Below are 26,617 nucleotides of genomic sequence, written 5' to 3' on the forward strand. Positions count from 1 at the left end.
TTGGCACTGCTCCTGCACCCTCTGTCTGGCGGCCAGAGGGGTGTCAGGTCCAGGGTCAGGGCTGGGGGTCACGTTTGGAGGGTTCCCTGGATGCTTCAGCCTCCAAAGGGCATAGTGTGGCCACTAGACTGGCAGAAGGGGGCCCTGTAGCAAGGTCCAAGGCTTGGGGACATGGCCAGGGACCCAAGGGGTCTACTGTCAGTGCTGGGTGACAGAGACTGTGGGCCAGAGCTTCTCTAGGCTTAGACAGTGGCCTCTCCTGGGCCCTTTCTGCCCCCTGCACCCTGATACCCCAAGGGGCTGGCCCACGGTTCCCAGACCCCACTCCTGAGATGAGACCAAGAACTCCCCCATGGCTCCCAGCCCCTCCCCTCCTGCAATGAGTCCCCAGTTCAGACCTCAGGAAGCCAGACACTGCTTCCTTTTCCCTTTTCTTGTTTGTTTTTTTTTTTTTTTTCCTGTTTTGTCCTCCCAGTCCCAGCCCTGAGTGGGCAACTGTCCAACAACCCGTCTCTTGGTCCGCCTGTCCACGCTCATGTCCACAGGTCCAACCCTCGGGTCCCTGATCACATAACTGTCTCCCACTCCTCCTGCAGCAGGACAGGTGGCCTCTCTGGCGCACAGGCCTCCTCATCCAGCCCCGAGCAGGAGCCATTGAGGAATCCATCTTCCTTAGGAGCAGCCACGGCAGGTGGTGTGGCCTGGAGAGCCGGGGACCCTGACTTGGTGTGGCCAGGCAGCGGGGGGTGGCCATTGGTGGTGGCCGCGGGCAGCAGGCGGGGGCTGAGGGGCAGGCCAAGTCCCGTGCGGGGCCCTACATTGGTCACGCTTGTGTGAGACACCATCGGACCGTAGCTGTAGCTGCTGCTCCCGCTGCGTGCCTTGCGCTTGAAGTCCAGTGCCAGTGTCCAGCGGCTCCAGGATTTCTTGATCTCAGCCTGTACCTGGGGTGTCAGTAGGAGGGCAAGCAGTCAGGTGTGCCCCAAGCCCTTCTGCCACATGTCCCCAACCCCAGCAGTGCCCGCATCCCTGCCCCTAACAACGCTCAGCACTATTACTGGAAAATTTCAAGGCCAAGAAAAATCCCGTCATTCTCAGAACATGGTGCCTGGCGGCAGGCAATTGACACACCCAGAATGTAGAAGGCTCAAATGACCCCAAGGGTAGCTGAGTGTTCAAACTGGATGACAGACAATTCAACCGTGGGGTTGAGAAAACGCTTGGCTGTGCCCACACATCCTGAGCCTGAATCATCTGGAAAGACTTCTCTCTGCCTTCAGAATGTCCTCTGGGATGCTCTTGGAGGAACAAAGTGAGAACCAGGCAGGAGAATGAAGGGACAGGACTTGGGCAGCCCCTGGCACTTCTTTTTTTATTCTTTAATTTCTTTTTTTAATTTTTAGATTTTTGGGCACACCACACGCCTTAGTTCCCCAACCACCGATCAAACCCAAGCCCCCAGCAGTGGAAGCGTGGAATCCTAACCACTGGACTGCCAGGGAGTTCCCCCTTCCCCACCCCACCCCTGGCCCCTGGAACTCCTGCAGCCTCCCCGTCTTGCCCCAGTCTGGCCCACCGCTTACCTCGCCATTGCAGAAACAGTATATGATGGCAACAAAAAATCCCTGTGGAGAGAGGGTCGTGGGTCAGGGCCCAGAGAGGCATCTGGAGAGGGTGGAATCAGCCTCCCCCACCCCACCCGTCCCTCCCACCCTCAGGGCTGCACACCTGGAAGGAGTTGAAGAGCATCTCGTAGTGCATCTGGACTTGCCAGAGCGTCCCTGAGACCTCGGTGTACGGCGTGGCCATGAAGACGATGTAGTGGACGCCGAAGAGCGGCATGAGCACCAGTGTGGATTTGAGCAGCTTCCTGGGCCAGTGGGGCAGGCGGGTCAGGGTGGAGTCACTTCGGCCTCAACAGGCACTGTGCACCTCGACCTGCCAGCCCCAAGCTCCAGAAGCCACTAAAAGGCCCGGAGCTCTGGCAGTTCACCTAAGCCAGTGACACTTTGCTGTCTCAGCAAAGAGTGAATAGGGCCCCTTGATTCTGAGGTGTCCCAGAGTGGGCCATAAGCTATGTTGTCCTGTCCCTGCACCTGCTGGTCACTCTGCTGGTGCTCCCCTCACTTATCCCATTGACCCTCCTCAGGTTTCAGCCAAACTTCCACCTTCTCAAGCTCACCCACTGCCCACCTGTCTCTCAGACTCCCTGGGACCAGCTCTCTGAGGAGAGGTCTGGGTTTGTCCTGCCCTCACAGACCCCAGCTTGAGTGCAGGGGCCTGGTACCAAGTGGCCCAGGCTGGCTTAGGGGGCGCCCCCAGAAGCCAGGCAAGATCCCACCACGGCTGGCAGGGCCAGCCAGGGAGACAGGAGCTGAGCCCTTCCTTGAGACAGGCTCATCCCTGGGGCCTCTGCCTGCTTTTGAATGTGCTGCTGGGCTCCAGCGACCCCTGGGCTATTAGGCGTCTAGGCACGGCAGACGTGGCTCACCGGTACTGCTGCCGCGTGTCACACCGGCCAGCATTGGTCTCTCGCAGCTTGGTGGCGAGAACCCGGACGATGTTGATGAAGAGGATGAAGTTGAGCTGTGGGAGTGACGCAGGGCTGCATGGGTCTTGAGGCCGCAGCCCCAGCAGGGAGGGGCGAGGACTCTGGGACCCACAGCCCCGCCCAGGCTCTGCTCTGCCGAAGCGTGTCTCCAGGTGGCTCCTGAGGTCCTTGGTTCCCCACGTGGACTGGGGTGGGGGTCAGCTGCCTCTCTAGCACTGTGGCTCTAACCTTGGGGTCCAGAGGCACCCCTATAGGTCCCCGTCAGGGGCTGATCACCGGGACCCAGGGACCACACTCCTGCCCGGCCCTGTGGCTCTAACCTTGGGGTCCAGGGGAGCCTATGTAGGTTCCCATCAGGGGCTGATCACCGGGACCCAGGGTCCACACTCCCGCCTGGCCCTGAGGCCCCTTGCTCACCACAATGGAGGCCAGGATGGGCACCTGGATGATCCACTTCTTGTTCCCGGAGCTGAGATCCCAGCACCTGAGAAGGCCGAGGCCGTCAGCCCCCACACTCCCCACAAGGAGGCTCCAGGGCAAGTCGGTTCTGACATCAGCTGCACTCCCCCGCCCCAGAGCACAGGACAGGGGAGTGGGGATGTGGTCGGGCCCGAGGCCACCCACAGAGCCCCTTCTGCAGTGGCCTCTGGTGACCCTGAGTGGGCACCCAGCTTGAAGCTGGGCTGAAAACTCCTGAAACTGGGGCCGCTTAGGGCCAGGGGCCAAGAGGTGCCCCCTCATATGTTCTACAGAGAAAGAGGGTACCAGGGGTGTCTCTGGCCTGTGTCCCAGCCTCCTGCTCCCTTCTCCAGCTGGACCTACCCGGTGTTGGCCAGGGTAGCTCTCACACCAACCCACACAGCCACGAAGATGGCAGGCAGACCTGTGGGCAGAGCAGGACAGAGTGTGAGGGGCTCTAGCTGCTGCCCACTTCTGTGCCATTCCCCTCATCCCTGGTGACCCCGGCTTAGCCCCCCACTGTCCCTGACCCCCCTCACCCTGGGCAAATGGGCTGCTTGCTGACACAGCCCTGCTCTTACATGTGCTGCCCTGCGGTCCCCACAGCCTCCCCTCAGGGCTCCAGCCCCCAGGACCCAGTTCAGCCCTCTGCCCTCATCTTGGTTCTGTATCTTGTACCACACACATGCACTCCTGTTGGGCACTTGGTGAAATAAGGGATCAATAATTTATCCACACCTAGTCCATTCTGCCCTCCCCTCCCCTAAAGGGTACTGTTCTGGGCTGGGGGCTCCCTGTGGAGGGGAGCTTACAATCAGGGGTCTTCTGTTCCAGCATACCCCCTGCTTTGAAAAGTCCCCATGGATGAGGATGGATAGCGTGAGGGTTGTTGATCCAGGAGCTACAGAGGAATCTCGGTGTGCCTAGGCCCGAGCCAGTTCAGATGGTACGTGGTACTTCTGAGTGAGTTTTGCTCTAGGAAGGAGCCCCATTCCCCACTCTCCACCCGCTCCCACTTCATTCTAGGTCAGGTGTTCCCTTGGGAGGGGCAGGGCATGACCTGGGTTTGTGCAAGGAAAAGAGCTGTGATGTCCCTGTGCCACAGAGTTCTGTCTGTTCCCTTATCTGTGTGCGGACACCCTCTACCCCAGAACCTGCATCAGCCTGCAACTCTGGGGCTTGCCACGGGTGAGGTCAAGGTCAGAGTGTCCACCAAGGAGCAGGGAGGCTAGGATTATCGATCTGAGGGCCTTGAGGTGCTGAACGCGGGGAGGGCTCCACCCACCCAGCCTGCCCCTCTGCAGTCTGGCCAGTTGCCCCGGAGCCCGGCCAAGCTCTGGAGCTGCCAACAATAATGGACAATTATCGGTAACTCAATCCCGGAGCCCGTCGGGGAGGAGGGCAGAGCCCCAGCAACCCATTCTGCAGAGGGGCTGTCGAAGCCCAGAGGATGCTATAGAGCCAGGGCCTCCAGTTCTGGGCCACAGACCCTGTGCACGGGGGTGGCAGAGGCCTGCATAGCTCCACGCAGTGTGGGGAGTGGTGGAGAAACAGGACTCAGGGTGGAGGGGGGTGTTCCGGATCCCAGCTCCAGTACTGGTGATACAGTGACAAGCATAGCCGCCTTCCAACTCCAGCCCCACGCTGACCTCTGACCCAAGGTCCGCTCTGATCCTGAGTGGAGTCTTGACCTGAGAATTGCCTTCCCTCTCCTGGCCTGAGCCTCAACTCCAGGTGAACCTGCCTCCAGGAGAGCCCCAACTTCAGGCTGAGCCAACCCCAAGTGAACCTCTGGCCAAGCCCTGCTCCCTGAGCCTGGGGAGTCAGCCTGGGGGGCATCTCCTGCCCCACATCCAGCACAGGATGTGCCGTGTGGGTGCCTTTCACGCAGTGGCACTCTCTGACCCTACTGTCCCACCCTGCCCGCGTGCCTGCGTACCCCAGCCGAAGACTGTGAAGCCCCAGAGGTACTTCTTCTCTGAGAAGAAGGCCATGAAGATGAGGCTGTGCAGATACAGCCCCTCCACCAGAATCCAGTAGTAGTTGGTGGCCAGGAAGTAAAGGAAGAAGGTCACAGCCACCCGGCAGCCCACCTAGGAGACCAGCTGGTGTTAGCCAGAGCGCAGGGCCTGCATCTGGGGAGGGCTGGGAGGGACTGAAGGCAGGCAGTGGTAGGGGATGCCGGTAAGATCAGACAAGATCCTCTAAGGGCAGGGGCTGAGGAGTGTGTGCTGAAAAGATAGGAGGACACTCAGAGCAGTGGTGGGGACGCGGGGATCATGGAGAACAGGTGGGGTGGTTGGGGGCCTGGGCTGAGGCAGGAGAGTTGATGAAAGTGCACGCAGGGCGGGGAGGGAATTCACAAAGCCCTAGGCAACAGGGCTTGGAGGGATGCAAAGGGTGGGTGTGAGCGGCCCGAAGCGCGCGCGTGGTCGCAGGAGACAGCTGAGGGTGAGGGTGCGTGGGGCTCCCGCGAAGCGGGCGGTGGCGAGGGGCCCAGGGCGGCCGGGCGCGGGCCGCCGGAGGGGGGCACTCACGTAGCCGGCGGCGGCGGCGGGCGGCGGCGGTGCCTGGGCGATGGCGCGCAGCTCTTCCTCCGTGAGGCGCTCAGCCTCGTCGAGGGCGGTGCCCGAGTAGAGAACCGCGTCCTTGACGAAGATGCTCACGGCGCGAAGCATGAAGGACAGGAACAGATGCATGTGGATGTAATTGCGTGTGCAATGCAGCCTCCTGCAGGGCGCGCGACAGCACGGTGGGTGGGGGGCACGGGGGCGCGCGCTGGGCGGGCAGGGGATACAGGGACGGGTAGGGAGGCCCAATTCTTCGGCCCCACCCAACCATGCCCTTGGCCCCGCCCACGTCCCCTCCCCACGGACCCCCGTCCCATTCCTCGCCCCGCCCACCTAAAGTAGGCCAGGATGAGGACCGCCACGGTGAGAGATGCCAGCGAGACGGAGTAGCCCACGGTGTAGATCATGCCCAGGCGGTCAAACACCTCCTGCGCAGGTGGGGAGTTACCGTCAGAGCCCTGGGACTCGGGTGAGCACCAGGTTAAGGGTCGGAGAGCGCAGGTACATTTGCTGGAGGAGTCAGGACTAGGTCAGAGGTCACCGGGGGTGGTGGTGGTGGAGGTGGGGTAGCCTGATCCTGGTCAGGTGAGGGCGGGAGAAGGGGGGCAAGACTCGCACCCGTTCGCGCGTCTCATTGGTCAGGAACTTGACGCACTCGCTGTAGTTGGCCCACGTGCGGTTGTGCCCAGGCACCAGCTCCCAGCTGCCATTGCGGTCACAGCGGCGGTAGGCATGGCCTGCAGGTCCGCAAGGGGGGTCAGGGCAGTCAGGTCTGGAACCCCTGAACCCCTGAGCTTCAAGTCCTGATGGTGCCCGGGGTCCCCCACCCTACTCCAGCCTGCCTTACCTTTGTGATTGAAGTCATAAATGTAGTCGGGACAGGGCATGGCCACCACCTCCCCTGGAGCCCCCAGCGGCCAGCACAGGATGTGGTCCCACTCCGGCAGGCAGGGGCGCCCTGTGTCCACAGAGACAGAAAAGGTGGAGGACACCTGTCTAGATCCAGTTAGTGACCCAGAGGAATACACACACCTGTGGTCGCTGACTCCTGCAGGGTGCAACCCTAAGACTGGAGAACTCAGGCTTGGAGAATTCTGGAGAGAATGTATTGAGCCCTTACTCCCGACTGTGCCCTGCATGCCCCGGCCTCCTAGAATTCACTACAGCCCCTCCTTGCGGGTGTTGGCAACGGCCCCATTTTCTAGATTGGCTAGCAGAGGCCAAGAGAGGCGAGTGATTTGCCAAGGTTATACAGCCCAGGGCTCTGCCCTCCTCAAGTTCTCAGCCCTGGACAGGCCTCCCTCTTTTCTGTTCTTGGTCCCACCTTCCAGGTGTCCCTGGAGAAGGGCAAGTTCCCAGAGTAACTCTCCTTCAGCTGAGAATGCTTCCAGCATGATCCATGCCCAAGGACCATGGACTGGAGGCAGGAACTCTCGTTTCCAGTGCCAGCTGGACTCCTGAAGAGCTGCCCACCTCATGCAGGTGTCCACCTTCTTTGCACTTCAGTTCCTTCACTGGGGAATCGGGATTGATACGCACTTCGCCACTACCCGAGATCCGCCCCGAGCACCTGCTCTCAGACTCTGGTGACCACTCATGGAGGGACATATAATCCCCCAAATCTATAAGTGCTAATTGTGGGATTCAAGGCAGGGGGACACATCCCACTTTGGGGCTCCAGCCTCACAGCAGAGATGCTAAGTGACCTTGGAAAGATTCCAGCCTCTGAATTTTCCACTTCCCACCCCCAGCTCCCTTCTCTCTCTCCACAGAGCTCCAACCACAGGACTCTCCAGCCACCCTGGAAGGTTGCCTTGATGGCTAGACCCACCCTGGCTTGGTGAAAGGCTCTCTGTCCTGGGCACCATATTCCCAGCCCCGCCTGGCCAGGCCTACAATTCCCTCTGATCCCTGGGGAGCCACAGGGTGACCACAGCCTCCCAGATGTGGCCCATCTGGAATCTGCTGCCCACCCAGCCGGTTCAAACTGGCCCTGTGGCTGCAGCCTGGGTTCCACGTTTGTCTCTCCTTACCTCCCCCAGGGACAATGCAGGCCACATGTCCCTCCCTCTCTTCTCTGCCCTCCTCCTCCCCCTGTCTGGCCCCACCCTATTCACAGCTACCTTCCTGTCCTGCCCCCCCTCTCCTTGCAACCCCATGTGTCTTGATGCACCTCCTCTGACATATTGAGTCCCCGTCCCAGTGCCTCTTGGTCCCCTCTGTCTCCCCCTGCCTCTCTTTATTTCTGTCTCTATGTCTCCATGTCTCTCCCAGCCTCTCCCTAGCTCCTCTCTTTCCCAGATTTCTCTGTCATCTCTCTCCATGGGAGGGGCCATAACCCAGAGTCTACCCCTGAGGTGTGTGGGTCAAGTTCTCTGCCCACCTCTCAGGGTCCAAGCCCATCCAGCTTGCCTGCCCACTCCGCTCCATCTCCTCCCAGCACCTCCCTTCCTCCAAGAGCCAAGGAGCGTGACGTCACATGGAGGCAGCAGAGCCATGGGGCAAGCGGGTCCAAGTTGGTCTCAGATGGTTGCATGGAAGCACAGACGTACCTCGGGGCCTGCTGCCAGTGGGCACCTCCCTGTCCTCCTCGGACTCAGGGTGGAGCTTCCCAGATGGCTTCTCTTTCTTGGGCTTCCCTGATGTGGACGCAGAGGCCCATCCTTTGTCTGATTCCATTATGTCGGCTGGAGAAATCAGGGCAGTTATGGCTGTCAACAGTGCCGCTACTGCAGGAAACCTGGGGTCCCCTCCTGCCTCGGACGCCCCCTCCACACGGTGAGGGCTGTCCCCTGCCCTGCTGACACCCAGCCTGACGACAGGTAGAGACGTGCTTTACAAACGGCAAAGTGCTTGCCAGGTACAGAAGTAATCAGCAGGCATGTAGACTGTCAACAAGGGGTTCAAAGAGGAGCGAACGCCATTCAGGTGTGGGATCAACTAGTAGTTTGAGCAGTAAATGCGGGCAGAAGTGTCTGATTCAGCAGTTGTAGCCAAAGCCCACCAGGGGGCGTATGGCAAAAGCAGACCGTGGTGGTTATGTCAGCAGAGAGGTTAGAGAGCAAAAAGGAAGTCTGGCCAGAGCGCCCCTGTAGGTCTAGAAGCCGGTGGTGTGAAAGACAAGAGCAAGAGTGTGCAGTTGTCAGGAGAGGGCTGATGAGCCCACCTACCCCATCCCCTGCCCTGGGATACCCGAATAAGGGGTTCACAGCTTCCACAAGGGACCCTGGAGCCTCTCCATCTCAGATGGGACCTGGCCTTTCCCTCTGTTAGAAGTCTGAGGTCTCTCTTCCTCGCTGAAAAGTCTTCCTCCTTATCTGACCTTCAGCTGCAGCCTCCTGGCCTTCCCATGTTGGGTTTTGTGGCAACAGTGGGATGATAATTGCAGACACCCTGGGCTGAGACAGAATGGCTGTGCCCATTTTCCCACCTGAACCTGAGGGCATCAGTAGGGTGGGGGTAGCAAGATATGATGGAGTGAGAAGGGAAGGCCTCCATGGTTCAACAGAGACAGCAGAGGGAGGTGCCTCCAGGCTTCCACAACCAGAAAGAGGGCTGGGTTCAGACACCCCCAGCCCCTGATGTGACTGGGGCAGGGGACCAGGGAGCCACTGGTGGGGCCAGTGTGGGCAGGGCTCTGACGGCAGAGACCATGTGAGTCCCTGTGAGTGGGAGCAGGGGCTGTGGGCTCCAGGGGATGTCACTGTGCGCTTGCGTCCGGGGTGTACATCACCACCTTCTCCCAGGGGTCTGAGGGCCAGTGCAGGGAGGCCAGTGCCCGCCAGTTAGGTGGGGTCTGGGTCTCTTCCAGGCTCGAGGGGATTAATGAAATAGAAGTCAGAGGCCGTGCTGGTTACTCATGAAGCCCCGTTTCCGCTTCCAGGAAATGGACTCAAGGAAGAGACCAGCTTGAGACTGGGGCGGGAGCTGTGAGGTCAGGTGACTGCCCCTCCCAGCTTGACCGTGGCTGGGGTTCCCTGGAGATGCCGTATTGGTAGGAGGGAGCGTTCCTACCCCTTCAGGAGACCTCTACTGGACAGTGACCATGACCGACATGGATACCCATCCGTATTCCTCTATTCTCCTTCCCTTCCAGCCCCATTCTCCTGAGCCTGGACACCCTGCCTTGCCCTGTGCCCAGGGGGCCTCTTTCAAAGATGTATTCAAGCTTCTGGACCGGCAGTGGGTACTGCTTCCTCCTCTAAGAGTCAGTCCTGGCCCACTCCGGCGCTCCTGCTCCTGGCGGGCCTCACCACATCTACCCATTAGAGATGATTCAGACTGTAGCTGCCTTCATGCCCTACTATCCCAGCCATGGGAGGGGTGGCTCAGGGCATCTCGGAACCTGCTGACTTTCAACTCACCTGACTCACCCCACTTTTGGTCCTCACTGTGGCCTGGCCCCCTTGACCTGGGCCCGCCCTCCCTTGGTGCCACCCGCCTTTGCCTCCTGGGCTCCCACCTTCCTCTGGCCCCTCTGTGTCTCCTGCCCTTGCCCCCCACACCCTCCTCCGGCCCCGCCCCCACCTGGCCTCTGCAGGACTTCTTTGAGCCGCTTCTCACATTGGGCCTGGGCACGGTGCAGCAGGAAGATCTGCTCCTCTTTGGTCATGACGTCATCTGCATCCACCTACCGAGCGGAAGGTCAGATTGCAGGCAGCACTTCCCCGCAGAGTGCTGGACGCCACAACTATCCCAGCCTCCTTGAGGGACACCCCCACACACACACACAAGAATGTGGGAAATCCGCCTTATGTAGCTCCATCTTACAGACAGGCAGCCTTGGCTTCAAGGGGAACGGCCTGACCTACCAGAGGGAAAAAAGGGGAAGGAAGAGGGGCTGTCCCCCACTTGTCCGATAGTAACCCCATAGAAGGCAGCTTCTGATAGTCGCTGTCCAGTCTGTTCCCCAAGGGTGCGTGGGAAAGGGATGGAATGTCCCAGGATGGATGCTCACCGGATCTTGCCGTCTGTTGGGGGCCCTGGGTAGGGAGGGGGTGGGTAAGCGGTGGCGAACCCTGGGGAAACAAACGGGGGGCCTGGATTCCTGCAAGTCCTAGTGCCCTTGGGACCTTAGGAGTCACCGATTTCCATCCTGGCCCTCTCCCCAGTCAGTGCTTTCCCCGTGAATGGCGAGTGCCTCGGCCCCTCCCACCCTTGAGGTCCCAGGAGGGAGGGGATGGAGAAACTGCTGGCAAGTGGTCTGGGTTGGGCGGGGCACTCGCGTGCAGGCTGTGGGTGGGAGTCACCCACATCCATCACTTATCTGGAAGCTTTCCTCCATCCCTGTAGACCCTGTGTTCTGATGATGTGGACAGACCTTGGTTCCTGCTCTCCCCTCTGCCCGGGATGTCCTTCCTTCCTTTCCTTCCAACATTGCACACCCTGGGTACTGGCTGCCACCCGCTAGGTTCACTGGCAGTATTTTAAGGACGGAAACAGGAACATCATGGCACGGGGGAGTGGGGGCGGGACTCACTCTGACCCTCTGTTTCCCTGACTTAGGGTTGGGAGTCAGAGGTTAAAGGCAGCATCCTGCCCCGGGAACAACTCAGTGTGCCCCGCCACTGCCATGAGGGACCACAAGAGGTTAATACATCCCCTTAGGCCCCACCTTCTCCTTCCAAGACAGGGCCGCGTCCTTGCAGAGCCCCAGAACTAGGGGACGTGTCCCATGAGACTACTCAGACCCAGAGCTGGGCTGTGACCCCTCAGACTCCACAGGGCAGAGCCGGGTTCTCTTAGACCTTCAGCGGGCGGAGCTGCATCCATTCAGACATCCCCCGGGAAGCCGGGTCCCTCCAGTCTGCGCGGAGCTTTGCAGGGCGGGAGAGCCCAGAGGAGGAGGCGGAGGGAGGCGGCGGCCGGGGAAGGGGCGGGTACCCACGCTAGGGGGAGGGCCGGCCGGCCGGGCGGGTCAGGGAGCCCGCTGCAGGGAGAAGTTAATTGACCGAGTCTCTTGGTGGCAGCAGCAAGGGCTTCTAGAGCCAAGGAGTCTCCAATTGGCTCGGTCGGACGTGGGTTCTGCTGGTTTCACTTAGCGGAGGCGCGTGCGCGTCTTCGCGCGTGCGCGTGCGTGGCTGCACATCCTGAGTGGCCGCGCATACGCCGTCTGGCGATGTGTGCACTTGTGTGTGCCCCTGTCTCTGTGTATTCTCACGTGGGGATCTCCAGCATGCACGATTGGGACGTAAGCCTGAGGTGTCTGTGAGGGTGTTTCTGGGCAAAGGTCCGCCTGTGCGTGTCTGCGAGTGTTTGATAACGGTTGCTTATTAGCCTGCATGTTTGCGGGTATCCGTGCTTTTTGCGCCCGTATCACTGGCATCTGAATTGGACCCTGAGATCTCAGCTGGACCCAGTGCCCAGGAAGGGCTGGAGAGATTCTCACGTGTTTGCTGCTGGCCCCTACAGCTTCTCTCATTTCCCCCACCTCCAGCTATGACTGAGCAGACTAGGGCAGAAGTGGCCCTGAGAACTGGGGTTTGAGGGAGGCAACTCCGGTCTGCCCTAATTCGGGGAGCTCCCAGACTAACCTGAGGTTCTCTCTGTGCCTCTGGCATTGGGGACCCAGGCTGCTGAGGGGTCTGAGCCCACCCCCACTACAGCACCCTTTCACCACCATTTCCATTATTCCAACTGGCACTCTGTCAGCTAGCACCATCATCACGTTGACCACCAACACAACCACCCCCCACCAGCACCAACCTCACCACCAGCAGCAGCACTACCACTATTAACACTGGCAAAGCCACCATCAGCACCGTGACAACTGGTAGCACATCATGACCATCACCACCACCAATGCCTTTTCCACCAGCACAATGAGCACCGCGACCGTCACCACCACCTCCAGTATCACCACCTCACCAGCACCATAGCCACCAAAGGCAACATGAGCACCATCCTGGCCAGCAGCCCCATAGCCACTCAGTACCATCTTTCGGGTATCTTAGTCTTACTCCCTCAGCCCCCCTCCCCACCACCCCTTCTCCTTCTGTCCACCTTTATCTCTTTCAAGACGAACAGATACTCACCATACTTGTTTTTGTTTTCTCCTAGCTGAGAGAAACCTCCCGAGTAGCTGACAGACTTCCACCAGTCCCCAAAGCCTGGCACACGGGCTCTCTCCACAGACAGACTAGCCCACTGATGTGACTGAACGTCACAGCTGGTGCCCTGGACTAAAGGCAGGCAGGCAGTCGTGGGTTGAAAACTGCCCATTTGGCAGACTGACAGACAGACAGGTGTGCAGCTGGGCGAGGACCAGGAACTCACTCCTTACCCTCTCACAGGCCCAACACATCTGCTCAGCCTCTAACTACTGCACTCTCTCTGTGACCAAGAGGAGGCACATTCTCTGCCCTGAACCGCCCAGGAAGTGCCCAGGGAATGCCCAGGAAGGGGGAGGGTATGTGCTTCAGGCATCAGATAGCCCCCAGGTTCCTTCACCCACAGGGTCAGGGGCATCATCTCTGGCCTCCCTAAACTGTATGACCCATTTGCCTGTCATCCAATCACAGCAGAACTGCCACTGCCGCAAGAAGAATTCACGTCAGTCAAGAAAGCACTTTCAGGACTTCCCGGGTGGTCCAGCGGCTAAGACTCTGCTCCCAATGCAGAGGATCTGGGTTCGACCCCCGGTTGGGGAACTAGATCCCACGGGACACAACTAAAAGATCCTGCATGCCACTACTAAGACCTCGTGCAGCCAAATATATATATATATATATATATATATATATAAGCGCTCTCGCGCGCGCACACACACACATATAAGCATTTTCCCAAGGAACGGAGGGCAGCCCTACATCAAGTGCACCCCCACTTGCTTTAGAGCACAGCACCCCTACCTGGGATGCCATCACAGCTCCCTGCACCTGCACCCTCTCATCTAAGGAGGTTCTGCCACCAGCACTGGACCGTGAATCCCGCATCCACCACCAACTGGCTTTGTATCTTTGGTACAGTTGTTTAACCCGTGTGCCTTAGCTTTCCACCTGTAAGATCAGAACAATAAGAGGGCTGTTTCGGGGACTTCTCTGGTGGTCCAGTGGTTAAGACATTGCACTTCCACTGCAGGGGCCATGGGTTCGATCCCTGGTTGGGGGACTAAGATTCCACATGCTGTGCAGCACTGCCAAGGATAAAAATAAATAAATAACAGGGTTGCTGTGAGAGTTAAACAAGGCACTGCATGAAAAGCTCGGAGGTGGAGCTCCGTGCTCCACCTTCATGGAGGTGGAGGAGCTCCACCTTCACGGAGCTTCATGGAGGTGGAGCCCATGGAAAGCTGTTGGCTACCATTGCTACCAGGTCAGCAGCACCACCAAGTCGTGGCTTTCCAAGTCTGCTTATGGACCCCTGTGCTGTGGGACACCATGGGTGCCCCCAGGCTGGGGACCTAGAGAGACAGGGGAGATTGAGTAGATGACTGAGTCCACAGGGCCACAGTGAGGGGCACGGGCCGGGGATGGGGTTCCAGGGAGGATTGGGAGGCAGGGAGTACAGGACAGCCTGCAGGGTGAGGTGTGCCTCGCAAGCTTTGGGGGTGAAAGGCATTCCAACAACTCCAGATGTGGATTTCTGGATCCACCCTGGACTCACACTAAGATTCCAGGTCACTGCCAGACCCCCCACACTCGGGCTCAAGGGGCAGGAGGGCCCCCTCCTCTGCTTCTGCTCTGAGTGAGGAGGTTGTATCTCCTGGGACAGATTCAGAAAATGCTGATAGCTCTGATTCTCCTCCTGGCCTGGCCACTCCATCCTCTGCGCCCTCCTCAACCAGCCCCTTTCCCCCTGCAGAGTTCAGGTCTCCTTGGCCTGGCTCCTGGTAAGGAGGACTCAGACTTACATCATTTCAGATCCAGAGAGTCTGTGCATCTTGGGTCTCATTGGTGAGGACTGAGGGGCCGGGGGCTGCGTCATGGCCAGGGGTCAGTTAATCCATACGCACCACTGGTTGGGTCACTGAGCCCTGGGGACAGGTGTCCCGAATCCCCCTTCCTCCCACACCCCTCCTAGGGTCTTGGGTTAGGGCTGACTTCCCCTGACCTGACCACTGTAGAGCTTGGCTGCAGCACTCTCCCCACATTCCATGTTCCCACATGGAACCTTCCTGGGTGCACACATGTGCATGATCTGCAGTTTGTGAATAGGCAGGGAGAGAGGTGGCCTGGGAGCCCAGAGTTGGTATCTATGGGGCTCCAGGCAGGGTGCAGAGCGGGGCTGAAAGCCAGTATGTTATTTACAAACATAGAAGCTGCTGTCTCAGGGAGAGAGTAATGTGTGGTCAAGAAGCCCGGATGTGTTTCTCATTTCCTGAGTTCAGAAGCTCACAGGCAGAGAAAAGCCATCTGCTCAGTACCCCTCCCGCCGAGGGGTGGGGGCAAGCAGCTCCTTCTAACTCAGCTCCCGGGGTGCCCCCATGGAGGATGGTACTGGAGCTGGGAAGGCAGGGATGGTGGCAGTAGGGCTGATGCAGACAGTGAGTGGGGCAATGTGGAGGCCGGTGATGGCAATGGAGGTGTGATGGTGCGGAGTGGTGGAGAGCCAGCTCCATGCCACTGACCAAATGAGGGCTGCTCCTCTCGGTCCATCTCCTAACTGCCAAATTCCACACATTTGCTGTCTGTGATCCCAGACATGCCTACAATTCTCCTCCTTCGGGCAAAATGAAGGAGGAAATACAAGGGATCCTTCTTCAGCTGCTGACACCCCTGTCTCTGGGAAAGAGGCTCCTCTACTGATGGTATCTGCCTCAGGATGACCTTTTGGGTCATCTTATCCATCCCTCTGCCTAGGGTCAGCCTGGTTCCCTGCGGGGGCAGGCAGCTGCTGGCTTCTTGATCACCTCCAGAGAAAGCAGATCTACCTGCTGTTCATCACTGGGTGTGGCCAGTGCCTCCCACCCCATGACAGCCCCTCTGCAGGCTGGCACCCACCACTGCCCCTGGAGCTTTAACCACCTCTCCTCCACCTTCCATCACATCTCCGTCTTACAAACGCCGACACTGAGGGCTGAGAGCACAGTTAGAAAGAAGAGGGCCAGGAACGGAGCCAAGGTCTGCTTGATACCAAAGCAGCAGCAACTCCAGAGGATGGGAAACAAAGGAGGAGGTGCCCCGCCACATGGATCCGCTAGAGTCAGCCTCAATACCAGTTTTCCTTGGAGCCTTTCTGGATTGTATATTTCACTGTGTCAAGCAAGAGCCTCTTTGCAGAGCATCTAGAGCAGCTTCCATAGAGGTAATTTGGGGATGCAGATAGATGTGGAGGTGATCAGATGGTGATGGTGTTTATTGGTGATGGCAGCTTCCGCTCAGCTCTGACTGGGCAGAGAACAGCTGCTCGCTCACACATTAGGAGGAAGGGGAGTTCGCACCTCCAGAAAAGCCACAAGGAGAAAACCTTGGCTAACAGGAGACCCCCTGGTGACCTCCTGGCCTTCCTGCACCTCTTCTCCAGGTTCCACTACTGGGACCTGTGCTGGCACCCCTCGATGTCTCCCATGCCAGCTGGCTGGGGATTGCTCCCTGCCCCTTGCTGCCCTCCATCTGTCTGGCTGGCCAGAGCAGGCTGGGACGGGTTCCCTGCCGGGGACACTCCTGCCCCGCCACGCCACCGCTGACAAGTGCTGACTTTTCCTCCCCCTCGCCTGGCCTTCCTGAACAGGCTGCCTGTGTTCGGGGCTGGGAGGGGCTGGGGGGAGGCACTGTGACGCCTCTCATCCTGGCCAACGTGGACGCCTTCAGGGCAGGCAGTGGGATGGAGCCTGGGGTGGCAGAGTTGGCTGCTAGGACCCGGTGGATCTTCACAAGCAGCCTCTACCTGGGCTGGGGGAGCGAGGCCCAAAAGGATGGTATGAACTAGCCTAACCCTAAGGTGGTCAGCAAGACAGAATCCTTCCAAGTCTTACCTCTGCACAAGGCAGGTTCCAGAGCTGGGGGTTCTGAAAGGTTTGGGGGTTTCTGATGTCTCTTAGAGTCTGAGTAAAACTCTGCACCCTCTCCCAGTCGCACTGTATTTTGCAGACAATTTCTGGCGTCTGCAAATCCCCCACCCCACCCTTTCTTTTTCCTGGGGACTTTCTGAAAGAGCTGCCTTCCTGATGTGGTGGCCGGACCAGGGAGTGTCCCCAGAAGGCCCACAACAGGAATCTGGGGGAGGCCTCTTGACGCCTCATTAAAACATTCCGAAGAAAACCCAAATTCCCGGGAGGGTTCAGCCCCCTCCTCCTGCTCTGTCCACAGGCGCTCCCAGAGCTGCGGGTGGAGGGTTGGGGGTGTTTAAGGGCAGGTGATATAAAAAGCTTCAACAAATCAATACCAAAAAAAGACAAATAACCCATAGAAAGAGGGGTAATGGCTCTGAGCAAGCTCTTAGAAGATGGACCGTAAACCAATGTACAAGTCCAGAGGCTCACTGGTCATTAGCGAATTAACATGACAAGAGACACCATTTTTCATGTCATTCTCGTTAAAATGACAAGAGACACCACGGCAAACGTGAGGAAAAGAATCTTCAGACTATCCCTTGAAACAGAGACTGTGCGTTAGAGGCCTGCTGGTCACTCCTAGGGCCAAGAGTATAAACCCGCAAGGGTGTTTTAGAGGGCCATTTGGCCATGTCTCTTGAAGTAAAAAAAAATATGCATGTTCTCAGACCCAGCAATGACAGGATCTAGAAATATCCTACAGGGAAATGGTTGCACAAGGGCATAGGAGGGCATTTCAAGGGGCTTCCCTGCTGCCGTCTGAAATCTCTCTCTCTCACACACACACACTTGAACATTATGCAGAAACGATCTAAATGTACATTTCAAGGGACTGCTAATGAATCTCAGGCTTTGGAAATACTACACAGCATTAAAAAAGACAGATTTATATTTATTGACATGAAGGTCTCCAAGATACACCTTTAAGTAGAAAAATGCATATGGCAGAGCCCTTATCTACAAACTGCCATCATTTACTAAAAAAAAAAAAACAGAAAATGACAGACTAAAACTATCTCCTTTGTATGGACACCAAAGGGACCTTTTTGGAGAAAAAGCTCTAGGAGAACATCTCCCACTCAGACTGTTTTAAAAAAAAGCTTTTTCTCTAGAACGGAGAATGGGGTTTGGGAGGAATCAAGGTTAACGTCTCTTTAATCTCTATTACTTGAATCTTCTATAAGAAAGAACATATTCAAGTATAGTTCTGAAATTAAAATAAGAAAATAAAAGTAAAATAGCCAAAGGATTCTACTAGAAAGAAAGAAGAAAGAAAAGGAGGAAAAAGGAAGCCAGAGGGAGATATAGGGGTCTCCTGCCAGCAGAAGCCCTCAACCTACTTTGGAGGAAGAAGCTCAGTGCAGGTGTCTGAAGACCTGAGTTGAAATCCAACCTGGGGCACAGACTCACTGTGTGACCCTCAGGGCCCTTTCCCATAAAATGGGTGGATGAACAGATGGAATGAAAAGCCTTGTGATGGTCTCTAGCTCAGAATCCAGGGATAGCCTCTGTTCAATACATGTCAGTTCCTCCCCATCTATAAAAGTGAGCCCCTTTGGCTAGCTGACCTTGGAGCATGCTAGGAGTGTTTCCGTGGAGTCCCACCCATCGTGCCCTCTCCTGAGTCTGACCCTGAGGTCATATCTCTACACTCTAAGCCTGCCCCTCCCAACCCCACAATGCCGACCTTCGGAGGCTCCCACTGCAGTTTCTCCTTCACAATATGCATGCAGAGGGTGTCCTTAGGATGAGGCATCCCCAAGGACAAGCCCACCCCTTTCCCCGCTCCCCCACTCAAAATCTGTTGGCCCATCTCTCCCTCCAAATGTCACCCCATCTGACCCTCAACCTGACAGCTACTCTTTTCTGGCACATAAAAGATGGAAGGCACAAGAGGGACCAGCTGAGTCTGGCCACAGCCAGTATCCTCCCACTGGGAGACCTCTTGGTCCTGCAACTGTGAGGTCCCTGGACTGGGGCCAACTGGGTGGGCAGTATGTCAGTTTGGTGATGGGAAGCTATCTGCTGAGGATGAAGCGATATCCACTGGGTGTAGGAGAGGATGTAGGCAGACTGAGTTTCTTGCTGGCTCCAGCTGAGCCCAGGGGGCCCACAGGCTGTTGGGGGAACCCTCAGGCCATATCCTCGACCCCCAGAACCAGGGAAGGTTCAATGTACTCATGTCCTGTGTGTCAGCCACAGATGTTCCAATAAGGTCCCAGGGCAGACCCAGCTCTGGCATCCTTTCTCTTTCCCTACCCTCAGCCGTGGGCCAGGGCTAAGCCAGGCAAATTCTTTGCATGTGCCTCAGCTTCCCTGGAAAACAGTGTGGGTCCCCATGGGTCCCTGATAGAGGCACAGGGCTTGACCATGGTGGACACGCAACAAATAATGGTCGTTATTGGTTGTGTGAAGGTCAGTTAAAGGAGACAAAAACAGAACCCTTTCTCAGAGGGTTGTTGGAAAGACTGAACTAGCTAATACTGTAAAGTGCTTAGAACAGTGTTTGGTAAGTAGACAGAGGTAGAGAAGCATTTATTAAATAAAAACAAGGAAAAAAAAAACAGACCTGGGTGCAAGTGTGATCACAAATACACAACACATACGTATGCACAACCATGCTCCTGCAGTCACCTGCAGACCCACAGCCTCAGACACACGTGAACTCACACAAGGACTCGGACACTCGCAGTCACACAGACCCAGAGAATACCACGCTCCGAGTCCCACTGTGCCCCTCTTGGAGACACAGATATACTCATAGGTCACCCACGCCCATGATCCCATCTATTCCTCAACAGTCGCTTGCACACATGCATGTCCACAGACCACGCTGGCTGGCTCTGCACAGTGGCTATGCTCATGCACCTTGGAAGGGGCCCTGGGAAGGGTGACCCTGGCCCGAGGGGAGGCTGGGAAATAGCTCTGGACCCTGGCATTCACCAGGGTTTTGCAGCACGCCTGCACAGGGTGCTGATCATCTCTGAACCTCGGTTTCCTCATTAACACATCCTTGTATGCAGCGATGTGTCTGGCTTTGGGGTGCCATGCTGTGTGGGCATGGACAACAGTGAATGGGATGTGCTAAAGCCAACAGAGAAGAGGAGAGCTGCAGATCAGGGAATTCTTAAGCAGATGTTTCTTTCTTGGTGTCTTTTTATAGACAGGGAAACTGAGGTGGGGACAAGGATAGCACAAGGTTACATAGGCTTTGGCAGAACTGGAAGAATCTAAGAGCTCCCGCCTTCCCACCTGGGGCTCCCTCTGGACAGGGAGCTGGGCAGGAGGGGGCCGTCTGCCTGTCTCTCTAGAAGGCAAATACCCGCACCTGGGAGGTGAGGGGGAGCAACTGAGGCCTTGAAGTCAGACGCACAGGCGGACAGTCTCCTCAGCAACGGCTGGTCCCCCGAGACAGGGCTGCTGTGGGATCCGACTGACGCCCCAGGAAATGATCCCAGACCTGGCCCAGAATGAGGAGGGTACTCACGCTTCGTGCCTCCAGCCCTCAGCCCCTGCCAGTCTTTCCCTATTTTTCTTTGCTATTCTTGGTCTGTCTACTCCTCCTGCCCTGGGGAGCTCTCTCTCCCACCCTCTTTGTCTCTGTCTCTCTCTTCTCTCTGTCTAACCTCATCTCCTATTCTGTCGCTTCTTCTCCCCCTGGTCCCATTGGCCTCTGCTCTCAGGAGGGTACAACGTGGGTCCCCTCACGCACCCGATCGAGTTTCTCTTGTGGGAGTGTTTTGTGAGGTCAGTCTCCTTCAGGGGACCTCCATCCCTCCTCCATATACCACACCATACCCGCCTCCCTGGGCAGACATCTTCCAATCTGGGTGAAGCTGGACATGAGTGCAAGCCTGCATGTGTGTGTGCAATGGTGCAAACTGGAGGGGGTCCCTGAACCCTACCCCCTGACGTCAGACCAACAGCCCTGTGTCCCAGATTGCAAACAAAACTTGCAGAAAACACAGGCCCCCAGAGCAAAGTCTGTGGGATCCTACCTCAGTCAGGGCCAAAGCCCAGTCTTCTGCTAGATCACACTGTCATCTTCAAGGGAGACACAGAGCAGAGATGCTCTTAGAAGCAGAAGACAGGAGAACCCCAAACACAGATTTCCAGACCTGGGACCCCAACCCCAGTCTTCAGAAATAAGGAAACGTTTATAGGCATCTGCAACCCAGAGTTCAGACATCCCAGAGACAGCAGGCACCAAGGATCCCGGGCTGGAGGGGACCCCCACCCAAAGTTCAGATTACTGGGGAGAACTCAAGCCTCTGAGCCCTCACACATCCCCCCTCCAGGGACCCCAGAGCAAGCCCGAAGCCTGTCCAGGAGTGTGAGCGGGTGACTTACCAGCGCGTATGCGGAGCTGAGCACTGGGCAGCAGAGCAAGAGCGCCAGGCCGGGCGCGATCCGGGCGGCCCCCATCGCCACCGCCTAGGGCCCCGTCCCTCGGGGCAGCCGCCGCCGCCGGCCCTGGTGGTGGTGGTGGTGGTGGGGTACAGAGCTGCGTCAGGCCGGGCTGCCCCGCCCACGCCACGGCCTAGGGGACCCCGGAGGCCCGGCGGCCCGAGGCCCCGGGGCCCGGCGCGGGGCCCATGCGCGGAGGGCTAGCGAGCGAGCGCAAAGGAGAGAGAGAGAGGGAGGGAAGAAGGGAGGCAGCCGGGGGCCGGGCGGGCGGCGGGCGGGCGCCGAGAGCTGCGGAGCTGCCCGTCTGCCTCCGAGCGGAGAAATCACATCCATATGGCCGGGCCCCCCGCCCCCGGCCCGCCCCCCTCCCCCCCCCCACCCCCACCCCGCGCCGCCTTTTCTTTCTTTTTTTTTCTTTTGGGGAACTGGGAGCTGTGGCTTTGCCCCCACGCCCAGTGGGGGAGGGGTCGGGGGAGGGGTTGGGGTCGCGGTCTGCGGGGGGCGAACGGGACTGTTATTTTTAGCTCCGCGGCTAGCGCAAGTCGGGGGGCGGGGCGGGGCAGGGGGCGCGTTTTGCGCAGCTCCGGGCGTGCAGCTTGGATACTCAAGCCCAACTTTGCAACGACGCTGAGCCCTTCGAGGATCAGGCCGCCAGCTCCTCGCCCCTCGGCCCCTTCAACCCCATCCCGTCGGCGGCGGGCTCGGGCAACTCCCTCTCCATCCTCGGCCGGAGCCCCGCCTGCGCCCGCGCCGCTAGAGCGCGCCTGCGGCCGGGACGCTCGGTCTGTCTGCCTGTCTGTCAGTCCGTCTCTAGCTCCCCCGGCCTTGGCCTCCGTTCCTCCAGCAGCCCCGAGCTCCGTTTCGGTCACTCCCTCGCTCCTTCCTTCCCCTCCCCCTTTTCTCTCTACGAAAACATTTGCAAGTTTCCAAAAAAGCCACGGAGCCGAGCGGCGCGGGGCTGACGGCTCCACGGGGCTTGGAAGAGGCGCCGCCGACCCCGAGACAAACCAGCCCTCCCGCCCGCCCGGGTCGGGCCGGGAGTCACCCTCCCCACCTCCATCCTCCTCCCCTCGCTGCTGGCCCCTAACCCCGACTTACTCCGAGCGCGCCGCCGCGGCCCCCGCCTAGCCATGGGTGTCGGGGATCCCCCGACAGCCTCCCCAGGACAGCGCCCCGTCCACGGCCCCGGGGGGACTTCATGGAGCTCTTGGGATCCCCCCTGGCCGGCCTGGCCTCCAGCGCCCCCCGCCCGGCCGCCGCTCAGAGCCGCCGCCCGCCGCGCGAGTCCCTCGCCTCGGCGTCTGCCGCTCCCCCTCCCCCCGCGGCCCGGGCGCCTCTTCCCTCCCCCGCGCCCTCCCTGGGCCTCTCCGCCCCCCGCTCCCCTCTGCCGTCTCCAACGCGGGTGTGCGGAGCGGCGGAGAGGAGCCCGCGGCCCCTGCTCCTGGACGATTCTCTAGAGGCCGCGGCCAGGGGTCGCACAGCGGCGGGATGTGAGTGTGCAGGGGACGGGGCCGGGAGCTCTGACATCGGGGCCCGAGAACGTGGCGCGAGCCGCTGCCGCCGCTTCATTTTCCTCTCCGGGAAAGCACAGACGTTATTTATTTTTTTTCTGATCGTCCGGCCCGGGCCGGTGAATAGCGGCCCTTAGCCGCGCAAACAGGCCCTCTTCACGGGCGGTACCCCGCGGGCCCCCGGCTGCAGCGCTGTCTGTTCGCCCGCGGGACTCCAGCTCAGGCTGGACCGGGATCCCCGGGGAGGCTGCTCGGCCGCCAGCCCCTAAGCCTGGCTCCGCCGCTGCCGCCCTCCCGCCCGCCCCGCCCTCTCCTGGACCCCCAGCCTCAGGCAGCTCCCGAGTGGGTCGGTGTGCTGTGCCCTAGGCCCGCCCCCGTCCCTCCCCGCGTTTCTAGCCTCACACCCCTCTCCCTCCCTCCCCAGTCTCTCTCCGGGGTCCGGGTCTCTCCGAATCTCTACCCATCCAGACGCCGGCCGGGCCTCTGTAGCTCCGCCCCTGACTCCACCCCGGGCGGCTAGAGGCTGCAAGACCCTAGACTCAGCTGAGCCCCCCACCATGAGGTTCCGCCTCTCTCTTCCACCCTTTCACACCCCCAAAAACTCTTGGCCGGCTCTGGCGCACTGGGGACCCTCGACTTGGGAAAAGGGCGGGAGGAGGCTTTGGGGGCGGGGGCCAGGCGGGGGCCGGGCTTATGTGCACCCGCCCCGCCCTGGAGAGGAGTGCTCAGAGGAGGGGGCCTTGGACCCCAAACCTACGACCTCGAAGTATACAGTGGGGAAGCTGAGTTTCAGGGAAGGCCGGGGGTGCCTGAAGCAGAGGGCTTTAGGCATCTTCAGGAGGAAGCTAATGTGACCGTCGGGACCCTAAGTGGCAACCCCAGATCACCCACTTACCAGTTGTGTAATCCTGGACACGACGACTCTCCTGCTGTCTGAGCCTCAGTTTCTTCATCTGTAAAATGGGAAGCTGACCAGCTGATTCAAAGGGCACTTTTGAGTTTATTGTTTTAGTGCCTCGGAGGTTGGGTATCTCTTGGGGTTTCCCAGAGACCGTGGACTCGAGGGCTCCCCAGGCTCACCCTGTGGAAATTGAGCTCCTCAGAGCCCTCAAACTGCCCCCATGTCTCAGGGTTGGCCCCTTTCTTCAAGATGAATGAGTGCACAAGCCCTAAGGCCACTGGAATCCAGTTGCTGCCAACTTTCCTGGCAACCCATCCCTGCTGCTGCTGCTGCTAAGTCGCTTCAGTCGTGTCCAACTCTGTGCGACCAGGCTCCGCCGTCCCTGGGATTCTCCAGCAAGAACACTGGAGTGGGTTGCCATTTCCTTCTCCAATGCATGAAAGTGAGAAGTGAAAGTGAAGTCACTCAGTCGAGTCCGACTCTTAGTGACCCCGTGGACTGCAGCCTATGCCTGCTCAAATTCACCCATCTCCCAGACTGTACCCACAGCGGTCTCCTTCACGTTTCTATGGCCACACTCTCTTCCATGCCCACTACCCTCAAGTTTCTCACCCTGGTGTTTAAGGACTGTGCTGTTGGAGGCAGTGTCCTCCAAAGGTGATTCTAGTTCACTAGACTCCTGGCCCTCTTTCTGTGTTCACTCCCCTGCGTTTGCCTTTGTAGTTTCCTCTTCCAGGCTCGTACTTCTTTGCCTGACATAAAGGACATCTCTGTCTCCTTGCATCTCCATCTCCTCCGTTATTGGGGAGGGTGAAGCCGCTGTGGTTTGGGGGCTGCTCCCTATGATGAATGGGCTCTTCTGGAACAAGAAGAGAGAGACTCAGGTGTCCAGAGCAGGCACCTCAAGAATACTCCAGAGAAGCTTTATGTCTCTGTTTCTAAGCAATTCGATTCCAAGTTTTATGATTGGATGACCCACAGCCCTTGATGATAGGAAAAGCACGTTCACGGAGAGACTGGAGGCACTAAGGGGTAGCTAGCGCTGGCGGCTGACGCAGGGAGTCCTTCTCAGATCTGACACCAGCAACCTTGAGATTGAGAAGCAACAGTATTTCTGCTTGGGAGGACCAGGATGGGCTATGGATAGGGCTGCAGAGAAGGATCCAATGGGCTCTGGGCCCCGTAAGGGTGTTTCCTTAGCTATAATTCATGCGCCTCAGTCCAGACTTCTGCTGGACATTCCGTCACTGTGGGTGGGGCCTCTGACCCCTCTGAATCAGCCCCAGACCTCTGGTTAAAGTGCCACCATGGGGGTGCGGGGTGTCACACATTAACTGGTAGCACCCCAGTGCCTGGCAGAGCACAGCCCACCCTTTTTGACAGGCAAGCCCCAGGGCCCCAGGGTCAGTTTCTGGTGAGTTTCAGGTCAGTTTCAATGATGTCTGGAAAGGCCTGGTTGGGGGTGGTAAGTGGGAATAAGTCCGGATAGGGTCTCCCCTCTTTGACCCCCAGGCTGGGGCCTAGGAGGAGGGGCTAAGGCCGGCTGGAGCTCAGAACAGGAGCAGGGGCCGGACTCCGGCTCAGCAGCCCTGGGCTGACAGGCCTCTGCTGCCGTCACTGCCACCATGAGTAGGGCTCTGGCCAATGTACACAGACCCTGGGGCCAGAGTGGGCACCAGACTCAAACGGGAAAAACAAAGGCTCTCTGAGACCTCTGCAGCCTGGCCTCACTCCCTCAGAAAACCCCTTGCCCTAGCCTGGAGGCTATCTGGGAGAATTAGCCCACGGACTGAAACACCCCCACCCCCATCTTTCTTCAACCCTAGCCCCAAAGTCAGCCTGAATCCCAACCTCTGACCTGACCCTAGAGTTAGCTTAACCCCCACGCCTTACCCCTGCATGCTTATCCCAGTCTGATCTCTAACCCCTGATTGAACCCTGACCCCAAGCTGAGCCTCCACCAGGCCTCAATCCCAGACCTCTTTCCAGGTTCCTAGGCCCCTCTGGAAGCTGTTCAATGCAAGGGGCTGGCTGAGGAGGGGATGGCCAGGCCATAAGTGAGCCGAGGTGCCACTTTTACAGCCATTTCGGCTGCTCATAAACACCCCCCACCCGGATGAGTCACTGGAGGCTCCCAGGCAGCTGGTTGGGCAGCCCCCTCCCCTTGCAGCAGAAGGCCTGGCTTTCTCACTTCTCAGGGAGGCGAATGGCAGGAAGCTGGGACACAGGGGGCTGGGCTGCCCCGTCCCAAGCAGAGAACACTCCTGGGGCAGGGGCAGGGGCAGGGGCAGGCGGCTGTAGTTGTGGGATTTCTGTCCCTTCTGGTCACATGATCACAGCCCCCTGCTGCAGTAACACCAGATCCATAGGTGTCTCCTAGTAGGCATACCTTGTCTGCCCCGCGGGCACAGGGATACACACGCTAACCAAACGAGGTGCCCCGAGCCCCCCTCTTCCAGCTACACTCAAGTCCCAGGGCTCCCCTGGACCCCACTCACCTGGAACCCATAAGACCATCCAAGTAGGGCCTGGACCCACAGAGTAGATTCAAATTGGCCATGAGAAGGTCATGGATAGCCCTGAGTAGCTTCTGCGGTTCAGGCCTAAGCAAGGATGTTGCTGTTCGGGACAGGAAAAGGCCTGAGTCAGAGCTTTCACTTGAAAAAAAAAAATTAATTATTTTTTTTTTTTACCAAACTCTGCACTAGCCCAGGACTTTGTCCCAGACCCCTGGTCAAGGAGCAGAGGCAGGTCCAAGCAAATCAGTGGTCAGGTGTCCTGGGCTGGGCCTCTCTGCTACTGTCCCCAGGTTTGCCTGCCAGGTGCCCAGGCTAGTTTAGCTCTTCAGGTGTGTGTGTGCCTCAGTGGTCTCCTTGCCTTGCCAAGCCTTCCTCTGATTAGCTGTCCTTCTGTCTGCTCCTGTGTACCCCCTGTCTGCCCCTTCCAGCCTTTTTCGCATCTCAGAAATTTCAGGGCTCCATGAAATATGAGCACAACCCCTATGAGTGACTTCATTCAAGTTTTGGACACCTGGAGAAATCAGGTGACGGCCCAGAGTGGTTCAAACCCAGGCCACAAGCAGGAAAACTGAGGCTGGGAAGGTCTGCCCTCCAAGCACTGGGCACCCAGTGTCCCCCAGCTAGGAGAGATGGGGACCCTCATTCTACCTAGCCCTTGTCTTGATCCCTGCAGACCCACGCCTCTCTCTCTCTATCTGACTCTTTA

General features: G+C 58.5%; 1 protein-coding gene across 7 annotated transcripts; it reads right to left on the minus strand.

The window, feature by feature from the left end:
- Positions 1-418: 418 nt before the first annotated feature.
- PTH1R (parathyroid hormone 1 receptor) lies at positions 419-26,034 on the minus strand. 7 transcript variants are annotated; one of them, XM_025271990.3, is made up of 16 exons: positions 25,891-26,034; positions 23,387-23,444; positions 20,924-21,046; positions 10,108-10,210; positions 8,133-8,267; positions 6,428-6,538; positions 6,199-6,317; positions 5,914-6,008; positions 5,548-5,740; positions 4,950-5,103; positions 3,374-3,434; positions 2,969-3,035; positions 2,492-2,586; positions 1,729-1,870; positions 1,584-1,625; positions 419-944 (listed from the first exon to the last, which is right to left on the minus strand). In XM_025271990.3, the coding sequence occupies exons 3-16, from the start codon at positions 20,996-20,998 to the stop codon at positions 567-569; spliced, it is 1,770 nt and encodes a 589-aa protein (XP_025127775.1). In that variant the 5' UTR covers positions 20,999-21,046; positions 23,387-23,444; positions 25,891-26,034; the 3' UTR covers positions 419-566. The 7 variants fall into 7 exon arrangements, with proteins under 7 accessions (XP_025127775.1, XP_025127777.1, XP_006065284.1 ...); XM_025271992.3 differs by lacking the exon at positions 20,924-21,046; XM_006065222.4 differs by lacking the exons at positions 23,387-23,444; positions 25,891-26,034 and adding an exon at positions 22,079-22,232.
- Between the last annotated feature and the right edge of the window lie 583 nt (positions 26,035-26,617).

The sequence above is a fragment of the Bubalus bubalis genome, chromosome 21 (assembly GCF_019923935.1).
Source record: "Bubalus bubalis isolate 160015118507 breed Murrah chromosome 21, NDDB_SH_1, whole genome shotgun sequence".
NCBI classification, from domain to species: domain Eukaryota; kingdom Metazoa; phylum Chordata; class Mammalia; order Artiodactyla; family Bovidae; genus Bubalus; species Bubalus bubalis.